This window comes from Trachymyrmex septentrionalis, unplaced genomic scaffold (genome assembly GCF_001594115.1).
Source record: "Trachymyrmex septentrionalis isolate Tsep2-gDNA-1 unplaced genomic scaffold, Tsep1.0 scaffold33, whole genome shotgun sequence".
Lineage (NCBI taxonomy): Eukaryota > Metazoa > Arthropoda > Insecta > Hymenoptera > Formicidae > Trachymyrmex > Trachymyrmex septentrionalis.
The window spans coordinates 79,614-93,659 of NW_017305494.1; the positions used below are offsets into that span (position 1 = coordinate 79,614).

General features: G+C 33.4%; 1 protein-coding gene across 1 annotated transcript; it reads left to right on the forward strand.

Annotated features, from left to right (window-relative positions):
- The first annotated feature begins 2,418 nt into the window (after positions 1-2,418).
- LOC108750151 lies at positions 2,419-2,828 on the forward strand. The gene has a single exon (XM_018489409.1). The coding sequence runs from the start codon at positions 2,429-2,431 to the stop codon at positions 2,825-2,827; it is 399 nt and encodes a 132-aa protein (XP_018344911.1). The 5' UTR covers positions 2,419-2,428; the 3' UTR covers position 2,828.
- The last annotated feature ends 11,218 nt before the right edge of the window (positions 2,829-14,046 follow it).

Genomic DNA, 14,046 nt, shown 5'->3' on the forward strand with positions numbered 1-14,046 from the left:
GGGGGGGATTATTTGTTTCAGATTGATTGTGTGAATCCGATAAATCCATCGGCTCTCAATTTATTTCTGAAATATTAATTCAATTTAATTGAATGTATATTAGATAGTAGTTCAACATCTTAACACTCGACCGAAAAGGCGCTTTGTATTTAAAGTCTTAATATTTATTTTCTAAATCAGTTTCTAATTGTTCTTGAGTTTCATATTCTGCTTTTTCTATTACATCTTCGTATTCCATCTTGAATAAAAGTCAAAGAAAAAAATTTTAGAAAAATTGAAAATTTGCGTATGTATTCCCTCAAACCTTTCAGTTTCACTACTGACAGCGTGTATACAGATCTCCCCATTTTTATATGCTACTGAGGGTAGGAGTTGCATTTTTGTGAACGTTCAATTCTTTTTCCATTGTCAAATTTTTTACTTTTGTATCCCTCTAGGTGATTCATAGTATGGACTAATGACTTCTACATCGATAACTAAGATATGTATTATAATAAATTTCACATTTTTCCACAAAAGATTAGATGGGATTATTTTCATGGAGGGGTGGGAGCGACAGACATACTTTATTGTTGTTGGCGTCGATCTCTTAGATGAAAAAAAAATATCATTAAAGTGCATTCTTAGTACATGTGTCATTGTGCATTAGGCTTAATAGTTACATTAAAAATTAATTTGCATATTTTTTTAAGATAAGTAAAATTCTAGATTGGATACATTGTTTAAAACACATTTTTGAAAAAAGATAATGAAAACAGATAGACTTTATTGTCATTGGCGCCGATCCCCTTATATAAAAAGGTTTAATATGGTCAAAGTGCATTGCTGATACATATATCATTGCATTTATAATATTTTAGCGTAGGTTTTGACGGCAGTAACATTAAAAAAATTAACTCGCATATTTCCAAAATTAAGTAAAATTCTAAATTGAATACACTGTCTGAAAAAAGTGAGAAGAAAACATGTATAAAGAGAACTCTAATGCATCAGTCTCTTAGCTTCCACTGCAGTCACCGCACTTTAATCGAGAATTGTGAGTTTCTGTTATTCTGTGCAAAATGAGTACAAATAAACAATATTGTTCGTCGATGATGCATTTACTTCGTGGAGAATTTGGATTTCGAAACGTGCTTACTCGCAACGATACATGGTGTGCCAAACATGGAAGATGACAGATATGTGAAGATATCAAAGCGTATGATTCAAATTATAATGATTGTGTAAATTCAAATCTTCATACGTGTCATTGTATGATTCATATTAGCGATGAAAACTACACTGAAGCTTTATCACATATAGACATAGGACTGAAGAATACATATTACTTTTGTGTTATAAAATATGATCTTCCTTTTGTTGATATTAATGATGTTGATATTGAAGTATTCTCATCTCACAAATACGAATTGGAAATAACTATGATGCTAAAATAATAATTTCCAATAATAAATTGGATATTCCGCTGGAAAATGTGAAATGGGGAGCACTTATTAAAAATACATATGATGATATTACTGATTCAGTCTGCTTACTTCAAATGCTCTGATATCTATGGAATGTGAAACTTTCGAATATTGGTTGAAGGATTCAGTATTTAAAAGAGAGACATGGCCATATTATTATATCAGTCGGTCAGTGGACACCGGTGAAGCACTCATAAAACGTAAAGTGAGATTCTCATTACAGTTTTTTCTTGAAAATGCAAGAAAGTGTAAACTATTACGTTCCGATTCAGCAAAAAAAATCACGCACGTAAGTATTACAATTTTATACTCTTTTAATTTTTTATTTTCTCTCTACATCTCGCTTACCTATATTCGTCTTTTTTATTACAGCACATTTCCTCACTATATGCCTTATATTTTAAGAAAAAGATACGCATTAACACCTATAGTTTAGCCTACAAATATCTGAACAATCGTGGAACCTATGTCCCACGTGGAAATCGCGACACTCGAGGTAACCGCATCGTTCTACCACATGCTACGTGGACGGTATTCGTCGATAAATGGGTGGATATCGAGCGATTGGTGCAGTTGAATACTCCATCGTCATTAGAGATTCAAGATTTTATGATTGAACTTGTCAAAATACATAATGTGCACAATGTAAAATTATCATGATCAATGTTTGTATATGAAACCATCGACTATACTTTTTATGCTTGAACTTGAGCGATGCGTTGAATACGTGTATTCCGATTTATGTCATTGTACGAGTACAGGGTTGGCCATATTCGACGGAAAGATGTGGCAACACTGTAACTTTTGACAGAGATGTTAGATCAAGTAACGACGTAGCGCGTTTGAAGCGTCAGTCGAAGGAAATTTGTGCCATGGAACAGTACACGCCACGCGAACGCTCTCAGATTGTTGAAATTTACATTCAACAAAACAAGTCAATTGTTAAAACTCAACGTCGTGATATGATAAGTGATTTTTTGATGCCAATTGTTCATGATAATGGTATGGAGCACTTCTGGTTTCAACAAGATGGCGCTCCACCACACACAGCTCGAGCCACTATCAATTTTTTGAAACAATTGTTCCCTGGACGTTTGATGTCAAAAAATGGTGATTTTGAATGGCCACCGCGTTCACCAGATTTAACGGCTCCAGACTTCTTTCTGTGGGGCTATTTGAAATCAAAGGTTTATGTCAACAAGCCAAGGACCCTAGACGAACTTAAGACCAACATCCGACAGGAAATAGCCGCCATATCGGCCGAAACATTGTTCAAAACGATGGAAAACGCTGCAAAACGGGCACTACTCGCCATGCAGGCTCAAGGCGATCATTTAAGAGATATCATATTCAACAAATAATGTACACAAATTTCCTTGAACCATATTAAATGGCTTTTACAATGAAAAGCAAAAAATGTGTTTTTTTCCCATGATTAACAAAAAAACATCTTTCCGTCGAATATGGCCAACCCTGTATAAGCGATAAATTTAAATATTTCATGACTTATTTACGTCAAAATTACATTATGAATAAATTTGAAGCGGTAAATATTTTGCGCAAGATTTATGATAGAAATTCTAATATCAAATGTGAATTGATAGCATATACTTCAGATCATATTGTATGTCATGCATTATATAATATGAAAAATGAGAATATTAAATAAATAAATATTAAAATTATATTACTCTGTATTTAAAATTATTCAATCCTTTGTCTCTCAATCATTCCTTCTTCATACCTCCATACTGAATTACTTGATAAGAAAGCATGCTTGATCATTTGTATTACTAAAGATATTATCAGTTGTTAAATTAAAATTATTGCGGAATTATATTATTTAAAAAAATCATAAAAACAAATATCTATTTAATAAAATCGTGTGCGAAAGAAGAAAAGAAAAGAGATCGCAACGGAAGAAAGAGAGAGCACAAATAATAAGTAGAGGACTGCAACGGGTGAAAGAGGGAGAACTGCATTCTACAATGAGTGAAAGAGAGAGGACAATAGGTTAAAGAGAAAACGCAACTAGTGAGAGAAAGAAAGAACAACCATCTTCTTCCCTCTAACACGGACTCCGGTGACGCGCTTCCCCCTTCCCAACGTCTGTGAAGCACTTTCCCCTCCCTGACTTCCTCACACATACACATACACATCGTATACGTATACTCACTAACTTATAATGAGTTAGAATAAATATCCCTATATTTATCCTACTGTATATCTGGCTTACGTTTTTGTTTTAAACATTCATAACTCTTTGACTGCTAAGAAGCGTGATCGCGTTTCTCATAAGACTTCTCATAAGTATGTAATAATTGTTACGAACGCGGACGCGATAAAATTGTTAGAGAAATTTTTGTAAAAATGAGAAATTGGATAATAATTGCATGCCACAAGTATTATAACGCCTATTGACGTACAATTAAGTCTAATAAGGTATTTTAGTACCTCGAATTGTAAGAAACCCTCTTAGAATTCGACGTACTGAAATAATTGTTTGATTTGTATGTTAATAATATATGTTAATAATATTCTATAATGTTTATCGCACATAGTTATTTTCTAATTTCTCTCTTTTACGACATTTCTCTAATAATTTTATCAACGTAATTGAAAAACAATGCGATACTTAAATTTTAATATTCATTTCATCATTCTAATTTATAATTTAACTTAATTAACATATTCAAAATATGTGAAAGACAAAGAGATAGTGTGTTAGAGGAGAAAAATAAAAACAAACGTATTTTTATAATATAAACGTGTGAAAGCATCCGGTTAGTATGCGCCCTGCGCGTAAAGCGTCCACGTCTAACCTGTCGTTTTTGCTTATCTCCTCTACGATTTATGACACGCTAACTATTTCTTCTTGTAATTTCAAAATTTTCGCAAAAGAAAAATCGTCTTAAAATTAAGTTAGGAATAGAACACTTTAAGGACAAACGTTTATTTTGAATTACCTTGTACGTATACATACTCTTAACAATCAAATTCAAAGATAAGTACATGTTTCGTCCAAACTCTTGGAAATTTAATTTAGGATTCGATTAGAGAAACAAAGAATGAAAATGGAGAGGTTATGGAAGAACGCTTAGACTCTTGTCTCGCAGATATCCGCGTAAAGGTAAGTACTCCGAATCGAACGCACGTTTTGTCGCTCCGGAATATGGGTCAATATCCTACAGATGTTATAACATTTGTTTCTGGCAAGCAATGCGATCGTTGGTCCAAATTTCTTTTGGAGGAACTTAATCCTTATAATTTGAGACTGGACCACGTGCAATGTTTACAAAGCAAGAGGGATATTTACGAGATAGTAAACTTTAAATTAGGAGAGAAAGAAATTTAAGTTGATTAACACTTAAATTAATTAAAGTAAAGATTCTTAATATCGTTTAAAATTAATTAGTTAACAATCTATTGTTGATATGTGAAAATTACATGAATGTAGTAAGTTGTATATAATTGATTGTATGGAAAACGTTTTCCCTTTTTATTTAAGAGGTCAAAGAAAAATTCATGTGAAATTACATAATGGAGGAACGTGTTTCGAATAATTATTAATCATATTCTCTGTATTAGATATCAAATTATTAACAGATTCACAATCTCAAAAATAAAAATAAATAATAAATTTAAGACTAATGAGAGTCAAGGCCGATGAAGGTGCCAGAGATTAAATTCTAATTCAAAGATTAAGATTCATAATGTGTAATCTTCTTTATTAAACGTTTCGGCTCTCTTTGGAGCCATCCTCAGTAATGATAGTTATCATTGATTCTTCCGTCAAAAGTGAGTCACTATCAGGTTCCCAACTGCAATGGAATTCGATTTGCAATATTACAAATTAACAACTAGTCAGTATTAATAAAGCTAAACCAAGTGGCTTACCTCAAATGGGAAGTTCAATATTTAAATGAAGCTTTGGAAATTTCCATTTAACAACGTCAAATTACTTTAATATTTAAACAATTTTCAACTTATTATCCATATTAATAGTGACGTCGTTTGTGATTAAAATTTCAACTATATTGATCAGAGAGTCAGAAGCGTCTAATTTCATTTACCTCTCAAAGGAATGGCTGGTTCATGAATCTATCAACCGTTTCCATACCTCCTAATATACAGAACTTTTTACAATTGGGAAATAACTTTGTCTTATCTTTGAACAGTAGATTGAATTTAACGGTCGATCTTATTAAGTGTATTGAAAAAAAATATTTACAAATTGCCTATTGATGAGCGGATCTCGATCTCGAACCACTTATTTCCTGTATTAAATGGCTTAGCTTCTTGTTCCCTACATTGTACGGAGGTAGATAAGAGTTTGTCACAGCTAGCAAAAGACACTAGAGTTTTTTTAAGGGATATGAATAATAGGATTATTTTTACTCGTGCGGATAAGGGGAATGTAACGGTGGCATTGGATAGACAGGTGTACATTTCCAGGGTAAATGAGATGCTTCACGGATACTTATGAGATAGTTGAAAGGGATCCGACGAAGAGGGTGATAACGGGCTTACGCGCTTTATTAGTTAATTGGAAAGAAAAAAGTATATAGCTAATTCCACATATAAAAATTTATTAATTAGTGATGGGATGCTTCTGAGAGCCTACGCTCTTCCAAAGATACATAAGCAGGACTGCCTCTTTCGTATAATAGTTTCTTTGATAAATAGCCCTTTGTATTCATTAGCAGTGTCTTCATAATATTATCATAAAAACAATTCCTAAGGCGGACAGTCATATAGAAAATAGTTTTAAACTTGTTAAGAAACTTGATGGTAGACGTTTGAGTGATTGAAATTTCAGTTAATGTCACTGAATGTTGTGAGTCTCTTTACTAACGTCTCCAATGACTGCGATGGATTGTATTAAAGACCATTGGCGATTTATTTCTAGAGATTGTTGTTTACCGGAGAAGGAATTCATCAAAGCAATTCAGTTTGTTTTAGATTCTACTTTCTTTGTTTTTGAGTGTTATATATAGGCAGAATTAAAGGACTCCTATGGGCTTCCCGTTGTCTCCCGTCATTGCAGATCTAATTATGAGAAAGCTAAGTTAAAAGAGAAAGAGGTTAGAGTTTTGTTTTTGATTTGATTTCCGTTGCCCTTTTACTATATACGTAAGCTGCTGGAAAAATTTCTGCAATCTAGTACTTCCAGTGGCGCCAACGTTCTGCTACTATCATATCCGTAAAATTAGACGTTTTTAATCTATAATTCAATTGACAGTTTGTACTCAAGCAAACTAATTTTGTTTGTATAGTATTTTAAAAGAAGTTATTTTGTAAGAAAATGGAAATTTCGCGTGAAAATTTTTTCTTAATAATTTTTTACAAATGTTATCTAACTCCGAAACAATGCATCGATCGACTTCATTTGGCTTTTGGGGATGAAGCACCATCCAATAGGACTGTTTATAATTGGTTTGTCGAATTCCAGCGTGGACGTACTTTTCTTAGTGATGAATTCCGTGAAGGTCGTCCATCTACATCTGTTGTTGCCACTAATGTGGATGCTGTGCGTGAAATGATTGAGCGAGACCGGCATATAACATACCGCGAGATTCAGGCACCCTTAGGCATTGACATGAAAACAATACATACGATTTTTCATGATCACTTGAGCGTACGGAAACTTTGCAGTCGTTGAATCCCACACAATTTGACCGAAGCTCAAAAACAGGCTCGTGTTAAATGGAGCAAAGAAATGCTCAAGAAATTCAACAGAGGTCGGTCAAATTGGTCTACAACATCGTTACTGGGGACGAAACATGGATCTATTCGTATGAGCCCGAAAGTAAGCAACAATCCACTGTTTGGGTATTTCAAAATGAACCGAAACCAACAAAAGTTGTTCATTCACGCAGTGCTGCCAAGCAAATGATTGCTTGTTTCTTCGGTTATACCGGACACGTGACACCGTGGCTTTAGAGGATCGAAGGACTATAAATACTGATTGGTATACAACAATTTATTTGCTAGAAGTCATAAATGAATTGCGTAGAACAAACCGAAATCGTCACATCATCCTTCATCATGACAAGCTGTCACACAGCACGTCAAATCGTTGATTTTTTATCCAGTAATAATGTCGAATTGATGATTCATTGTCCGTATTCATCTGATTTATCACCTAATGACTTCTTTTTGTTCCCAAATATTAAAAATAAGATGCGTGGTGAGCGATTTGAGTCGCCTGAAGCAGCTGTTGAAACATTTCGTACACTGATTTCTGAGGTTGCAGCCTTAAAGTGGAAAAAATGCTTCAAAAATTGGTTCGAGCGTATGCAAAAATGTATCGATCTTAAAGGCGAATAACGAAAAACAATAAAGCCATTTACCGAATTTTATATGTTTTTTTTCATATTGCTTGCAGAAACTTTTCCAGCAGCCTACGTATATAGGTTTGTTGACGATATATAATATTATTGGCGGTACCTATTGGCGTCTTCGGTTAGTTCCATTCTTGATATTTTTAATTAAATAACAAAACAAAGGACTCTTTCTAAACAAAATAAATAAAAATAAATATCGGGCAAAGTAAGAGTCAACACATTTCTTTAAAATACACAAAAATGTATATTACAAATAACAGAGATGAAAAATTACGTAACGCAAAAAATTAGAATATAAATTAAGAAATGATTAAGGTTACAAGTTTCGGCTACCGGTTTGAGCCCTCTTCAGACATTAGCATAACGAAAAAGTCGCAGAATAAAATCAATTATCGCAAATGATCGCATATTCAGAATATTCACAGTTCGGGTGAGTCTTGATCTCGAATTCAACATAATTTCCGTACGATTGAACCGTCAAATGTATTAAAAATATCTTGATAAAGTTCTAGTTGATAAAAAAGATAAATTAAAAAACAAAAAAACGTACCACAAAAAAAAATCTACGCATAAATAAAATAAAATACCGGAAATCTAACAAAAATAATAAAATTATGTAATAAAAACTCACCAGAATTCATATGTAAGAAATTTAAATTAGCGTGTCCGAAAAGGAATAAAAAAACTTTTGAAATATATACAGTAAGAAAGAACGCAGATATGTAAGACAGACATTACGTGTCGATTATTATGTACGTTCAGTAATGCGGATCAACACAGACTGAGAGAGGAGACGGACTGTTAGTGACAGAAAGTCAAACTTTATTTATGATGGGAAGCCTTGTGGAGACCATCGGTATCAGTTTATAAATTGAGACTATTCTTTTGCTTTTTGATATTAATCATCTCTGAAACCAAACGTCTCCGATAGCAGGGCTCTTCGTCTAAAATTACGACCTCATCCCATTTGAATTCATGATCGAGCTGTCTCCTATGCTCAATTATGACAGATCGAGCAGGAGTGTTGTATCTAATGTGATTGCGATGTTCAGCAATTCTGATCTTTAATTTTCTACCCGTCTGTCTCACGTATGACGCGTCACAATCTTTACATGAAATCTTGTAGACCACGTTGTTCTTTGATGTATGTGGACAAATATCTTTATGTACTTTGATATATTTTTTCAATTTATTAGGACTACGGAAAGATACCCTGTTGTCGTTTTTCTTGAAACGATTGAACTTTTCCGTGTGGAGAGGAATGAATGGAACCATAAGCCAAGAAACAGATTCCCTCGCCTCGACCTTGTCAGTCAAACCGCTCTGTATTATGTCTATTTTTAATCAAATGTTTTATTCGTAGGTTGATTGTGTCAAAAATGAAGGATAATGGATAGTCATTGTCTAATAAAATGTTGATAATAAATGTCAAATTCTGTGTGTGAAACCTAACGTTTGATAGTAAAAAATGTTCTGTCAATCAGCGAAAAAATTGTCCCTCTCTTCTGTGCAATGGGATGGTTAGAATAGAAATTCAAAAACCTCCATGAAAAGGTCGGCTTACGGTACCAATCAAAACCAAACCTGTTTCCATTAATAGATATAGTAACATCTAGGAAATTAATTTCATCTCCCCCAAATTCTGAAGTGAATTGTAAACGTGGATGGAATGAATTGAATTGTTCTAATACTAAGTCAATTTTTGAGGGAGCAACCGCAATACAAATGTCATCCACATATCTAAAATAAAATGTCACATCCAAGTTCAACGACATCAAGGAAACTGTCTCAAGTCTTCTCATCACCAAGTTCGCTATTACAGGCGATAAAGGAGAGCCCATGGGAGTGCCGAAGTTTTGCTTATAAAATATGTTGTTAAAAGAAAAAAATGTGGAATCAAGAATAAACCTTATTGCCCCCAAAAACTCTTCCTTCGGGAGAGGGCAGTCTCCGGAAACAAAAATCCATTGTTCATTGACACAGTCAACAGCTATCTCCATTGGAACATTCGTGAATAAAGATTTCACATTCAGTGAGATTAATTTGTATTCATCTGTAATGTGCAATCTTTTTAATTTTTCATCTCTGTTATTTGTAATATACATTTTTGTGTATTTTAAAGAAATGTGTTGACTCTTACTTTGCCCGATATTTATTTTTATTTATTTTGATATTTTTAATTCTCAGTATCCTAGGCTTCAGTTCACTATGGAAGTAGCAGGTAATAGATTGCATTTTTTTGATGTTACAGTGATTAGAGATAATGAGTTGATAGAATTCAATTGGTACCACAAGCCGACTTTTTCGGGTAGATATTTTTGGTCACAATATCCTATTTCTCAAAAAATAAATACAATCGCGGGACTAGTTAATAGAGTAATTTTGTTTTCAAATCCTAAATTTCACCTTGATAATTTGTGTTTCATTATTAAAGTATTGTTAGAGAATGATTATCCATTGAACTTTATATTTGAGAATATTAACAATCGTTTAAAGAAAATTATTATGGCTAGGAATAGGAAAAGTGTTGTTAATGATGATACGGTAGAAACAGTGCAGCCTTCATGGTTCACTGTTCCTTTCGTTCGTGGTATTACTGAGAAGTTTAGCAGATTGAATAGCGAGCGTATGAGGATATCATTCTATAGTAAATTGCGAGAATTCAATAAGGTACATAAGGACCCTTTACGTGACAAGAAGTCGAATGTTGTTCATAAGATCTCATGTAAGAGTAGCGATGCAAGTTATGTGGGACAGACATGTAGACAGCTAAAGTCAAGAATCACGGAGCATAAGAACCACATCAGATGGAACACCTCTACTCGTAATGTCATAACGGAATATTGGTTACAAGAAGGCCATGATTTCGATTGAGAGAACGTTACAATACTGGACGAGGAGCCACACTACAGAAAGAGATTAATTTCGGAGATGATATTCATCGGGAGACAGGCGCACAGACTCAACTTGCAGACAGATATGGAGGGGCTTCCCAAGGCCTACCTCCCGATTATAGACAAGCTATAAAGACTTGTGTTGTTGTCACGTCTAGTCAGTCAGTGTCGTTCGTGCGCAATAATAAGTCTTTCTAGTGTATTTTTTTATTACTTTCCAACTTTTATTTTCATGAAATTGATTAACGTATCAATGCAAAATTTTTCATTTGTTAGCTTCAATAATACTAGTTAAAACTAAAAGTGACTTACTGTGTCTGACACTGATTGGCCAAAAAATGTCGAGAACCAGTTTTTGAATAATTCATAGTAATGTTTGCGATATAATTTGTGATTTGTGAGCGTCCTTATTTTCGGGATATTTGATTATAATCTTAAGATTTTTTTAAATTAAGTTTTCATATTTTCTATTTCGATTACCATATATTTCCATTACTTCCTTTTTTTCGTTCTTTTTTCTTTTTTCTTTTTCTTTCACTCTTTTTGGGTTTAATTCTGGCATTTAAATTCTCGAGGTAGGGGAGCTCATCATGACAGGATAATTTTTATTCACAGTTTATGTATATTAGTTTGTGTTATCTTTGAGGAGGGCTCAAAAGTGAGCCGAAACATGTAAGCGCGTTTCAGTTAATAAAGAAGTTTCATACTTCATAAATATATTATTTGCGCGACGTCTTCTGCGCTTGATTCCTACTGCCCGTATCCTTTCCAGTTCTTTAGACTAATTTCAATTAAAAGATGGACATTCCGCGAAATAAAATAATTATATGTTTCATTGAAAATACAATTTACAAGATATAAACTTAAAACATAAAATATATTAATAAGAAAGAGTAGAATCATAAAACAAGTGTACATAAAAATTTTAAAGAAGCGAATTAATTGGTCAACTTTAACATTGTGATATACGAATGATGTAATCCATCAGTGTTTAATCGTAAATTCAAACCATTCTTTTGCATGTGTATGTACGTTTTTTCAGAAATTAATCGTTTATTTAGAGATTTCTCATTATCCAGTATTTGAATATTTTCTCAGTCGAAATCGTGATTTAATTCAATTCTATGATTTGTAGTCACAAATTGTACATTAGTATTCCATTTGATATGATTGCGATGTTCCACAATTTTAATACTCAATTTCCTATTGGTTTATCTTACATAAGACGCGTCAGTCTTTGCATGTTATTTTACATATTTTTGTTCTAATTTTTTTGGAAGTATGTCCTTCTGGACTTTGATAAATCTGTTGAACTTGTTGTTACTATAAAATGCTGGTTTTAATTATTTTTTTTTTTACATATCATTAAAAATTTATCAGCCGTCGTTTGTGTGTAAGGAATTCAAAACTAAGGAGTCCTCTCAACCTCTTCCGAATTATTAAAATCAAAGAATTTTGTTCTACAGAAACACGTCGAGAGAATAAAAATTTTAGTCTTGTGGAAATAATGTCGAAAATGAATATTGGATAGTCATTCTTTAAAAGAGTATCAATTACAAGTAATTAATTTTAATGTTTTTCTGATGGAATTTTGGTTCCGATAGTAATAAAACTCTATCAATCATTCCCATAATTATCCATTTTTTCTGTGATATTGGATGTGAGGATGAAAAATTCAAATAACGCCCTGAATAAGTCGGCTTATGATACTAATCAAACTCTAAGTAGTTGTTATTCTTAATGATAATCACATCCAAAAAGTTAATAACATCCCCTCTATTCTCTAATGTAAATTGTAATCTAGCGTGAAATGAATTGAACGCAGTCAAAACATGTTCTATCGATTTCTTTATCTTTATCTATTTGTATCCTCTCTCTTAGATTATTCTACGATTCTGTAAATTCTTTACCTACTTTAAGCAATACCTTGCTTAATTTGTTTTTAAATACATCATGTTTAGACAATTTTCGTGTTGCTCATATAACTATAAGATCTCTTGCGCCTCATTTTGCGTATGAAAGAATTTGATTTGTCTTTGCCGACTTGATAGCTCTTTCCGAGACGTGACTTCGTGAGAGGGATGATTCAGCTATCTATACTTGATAATCATTTCCTCTTTCACGCGAACAGGAATTATAGCACACGGGGTGATAGTATGGCCTTATATACAGGAAAGGGCATTTAAAACAGGTCACCTGAATAAGTCGCTTGTTTTTAACAATAGAAGAAAAATTATTAAATAAAAGTTGCTTGGTTGCGAGGGGCATATAATGTGATGTCAATAATTGTTGTTTTGTACGTGGAGGCGTAAAGAGGATAGGCAAAGGTCAAATCTGTTTTTCTAAATGGAATGATATGTTTTTTTATTTACATTTTGATAGAGCATTTTAAGAATACAATGATCTATAATTGAAGATCATTCAAGGTTACGCAAGATCAATAATGGAAAATAATTGAATGTGTTACGTCCAAGTTCTCCACAGTTCTTTTCTTCGATTGAAACTTTCGTCATTACCGTAAGAATTATTAACAAGTAACATAGACCATCTCTTTCTACCATAAGAGATTACAATAGCGACGAGCCGAATAACATTTACCTTTTTGAACTAATAATCCACTCGGGACGGAGTCATTATTGGATTAGATATTTGAACCAAGTGCCAAAGGTGAACTTTATCCCGAAGAACAGGAAAAATAAATAGATTAAGAATTATAAACAGAAACAGCAGTTGTCTGTAATAAATGACACATGTGGCTCTAAACTATTGGACATCCGGCAAATAGTAGATGACGGAAGTTATCTTAGACATATACCCCAGTACCATTTCACAACCGATATCCTTAATCCTAATCCTAGATTAGATCAACAGCACACATGAGCTCTGCACTCGGCACCACTAACTCGCCAATATAAAAAGAGATCCTCCACGAGGAACAGTTAGTTGAATTTCAACCTTCAACCGTTACTCTGCCAGTCAATTTCCAACCTTCAACCGTTACTCTGTCAGTTATATTCAAATCTTCAGCCGTTATTCTGCCGGTCCGTATACATACTTACATTACTCTATCGGTCTGTTAGTAAAAGTGCTGAGTCGCGTAAAACCGAGTGAACACGTGGCCATACTATGCGACTCGATCGGAGCCTCCACCTCTGAGAATCAACCCTCCCTCGTGGAGTGCTTGGATCACCAAAGGAATCGGGCCGTTGAATTCCTCCCCATCTGCAGAACCAGTAAGTCTCATTCCGACCCATACACACACACGCGCATACACACACGCACACACACAGATATATATACATGTATATATATATATATATATATATATATATATATATA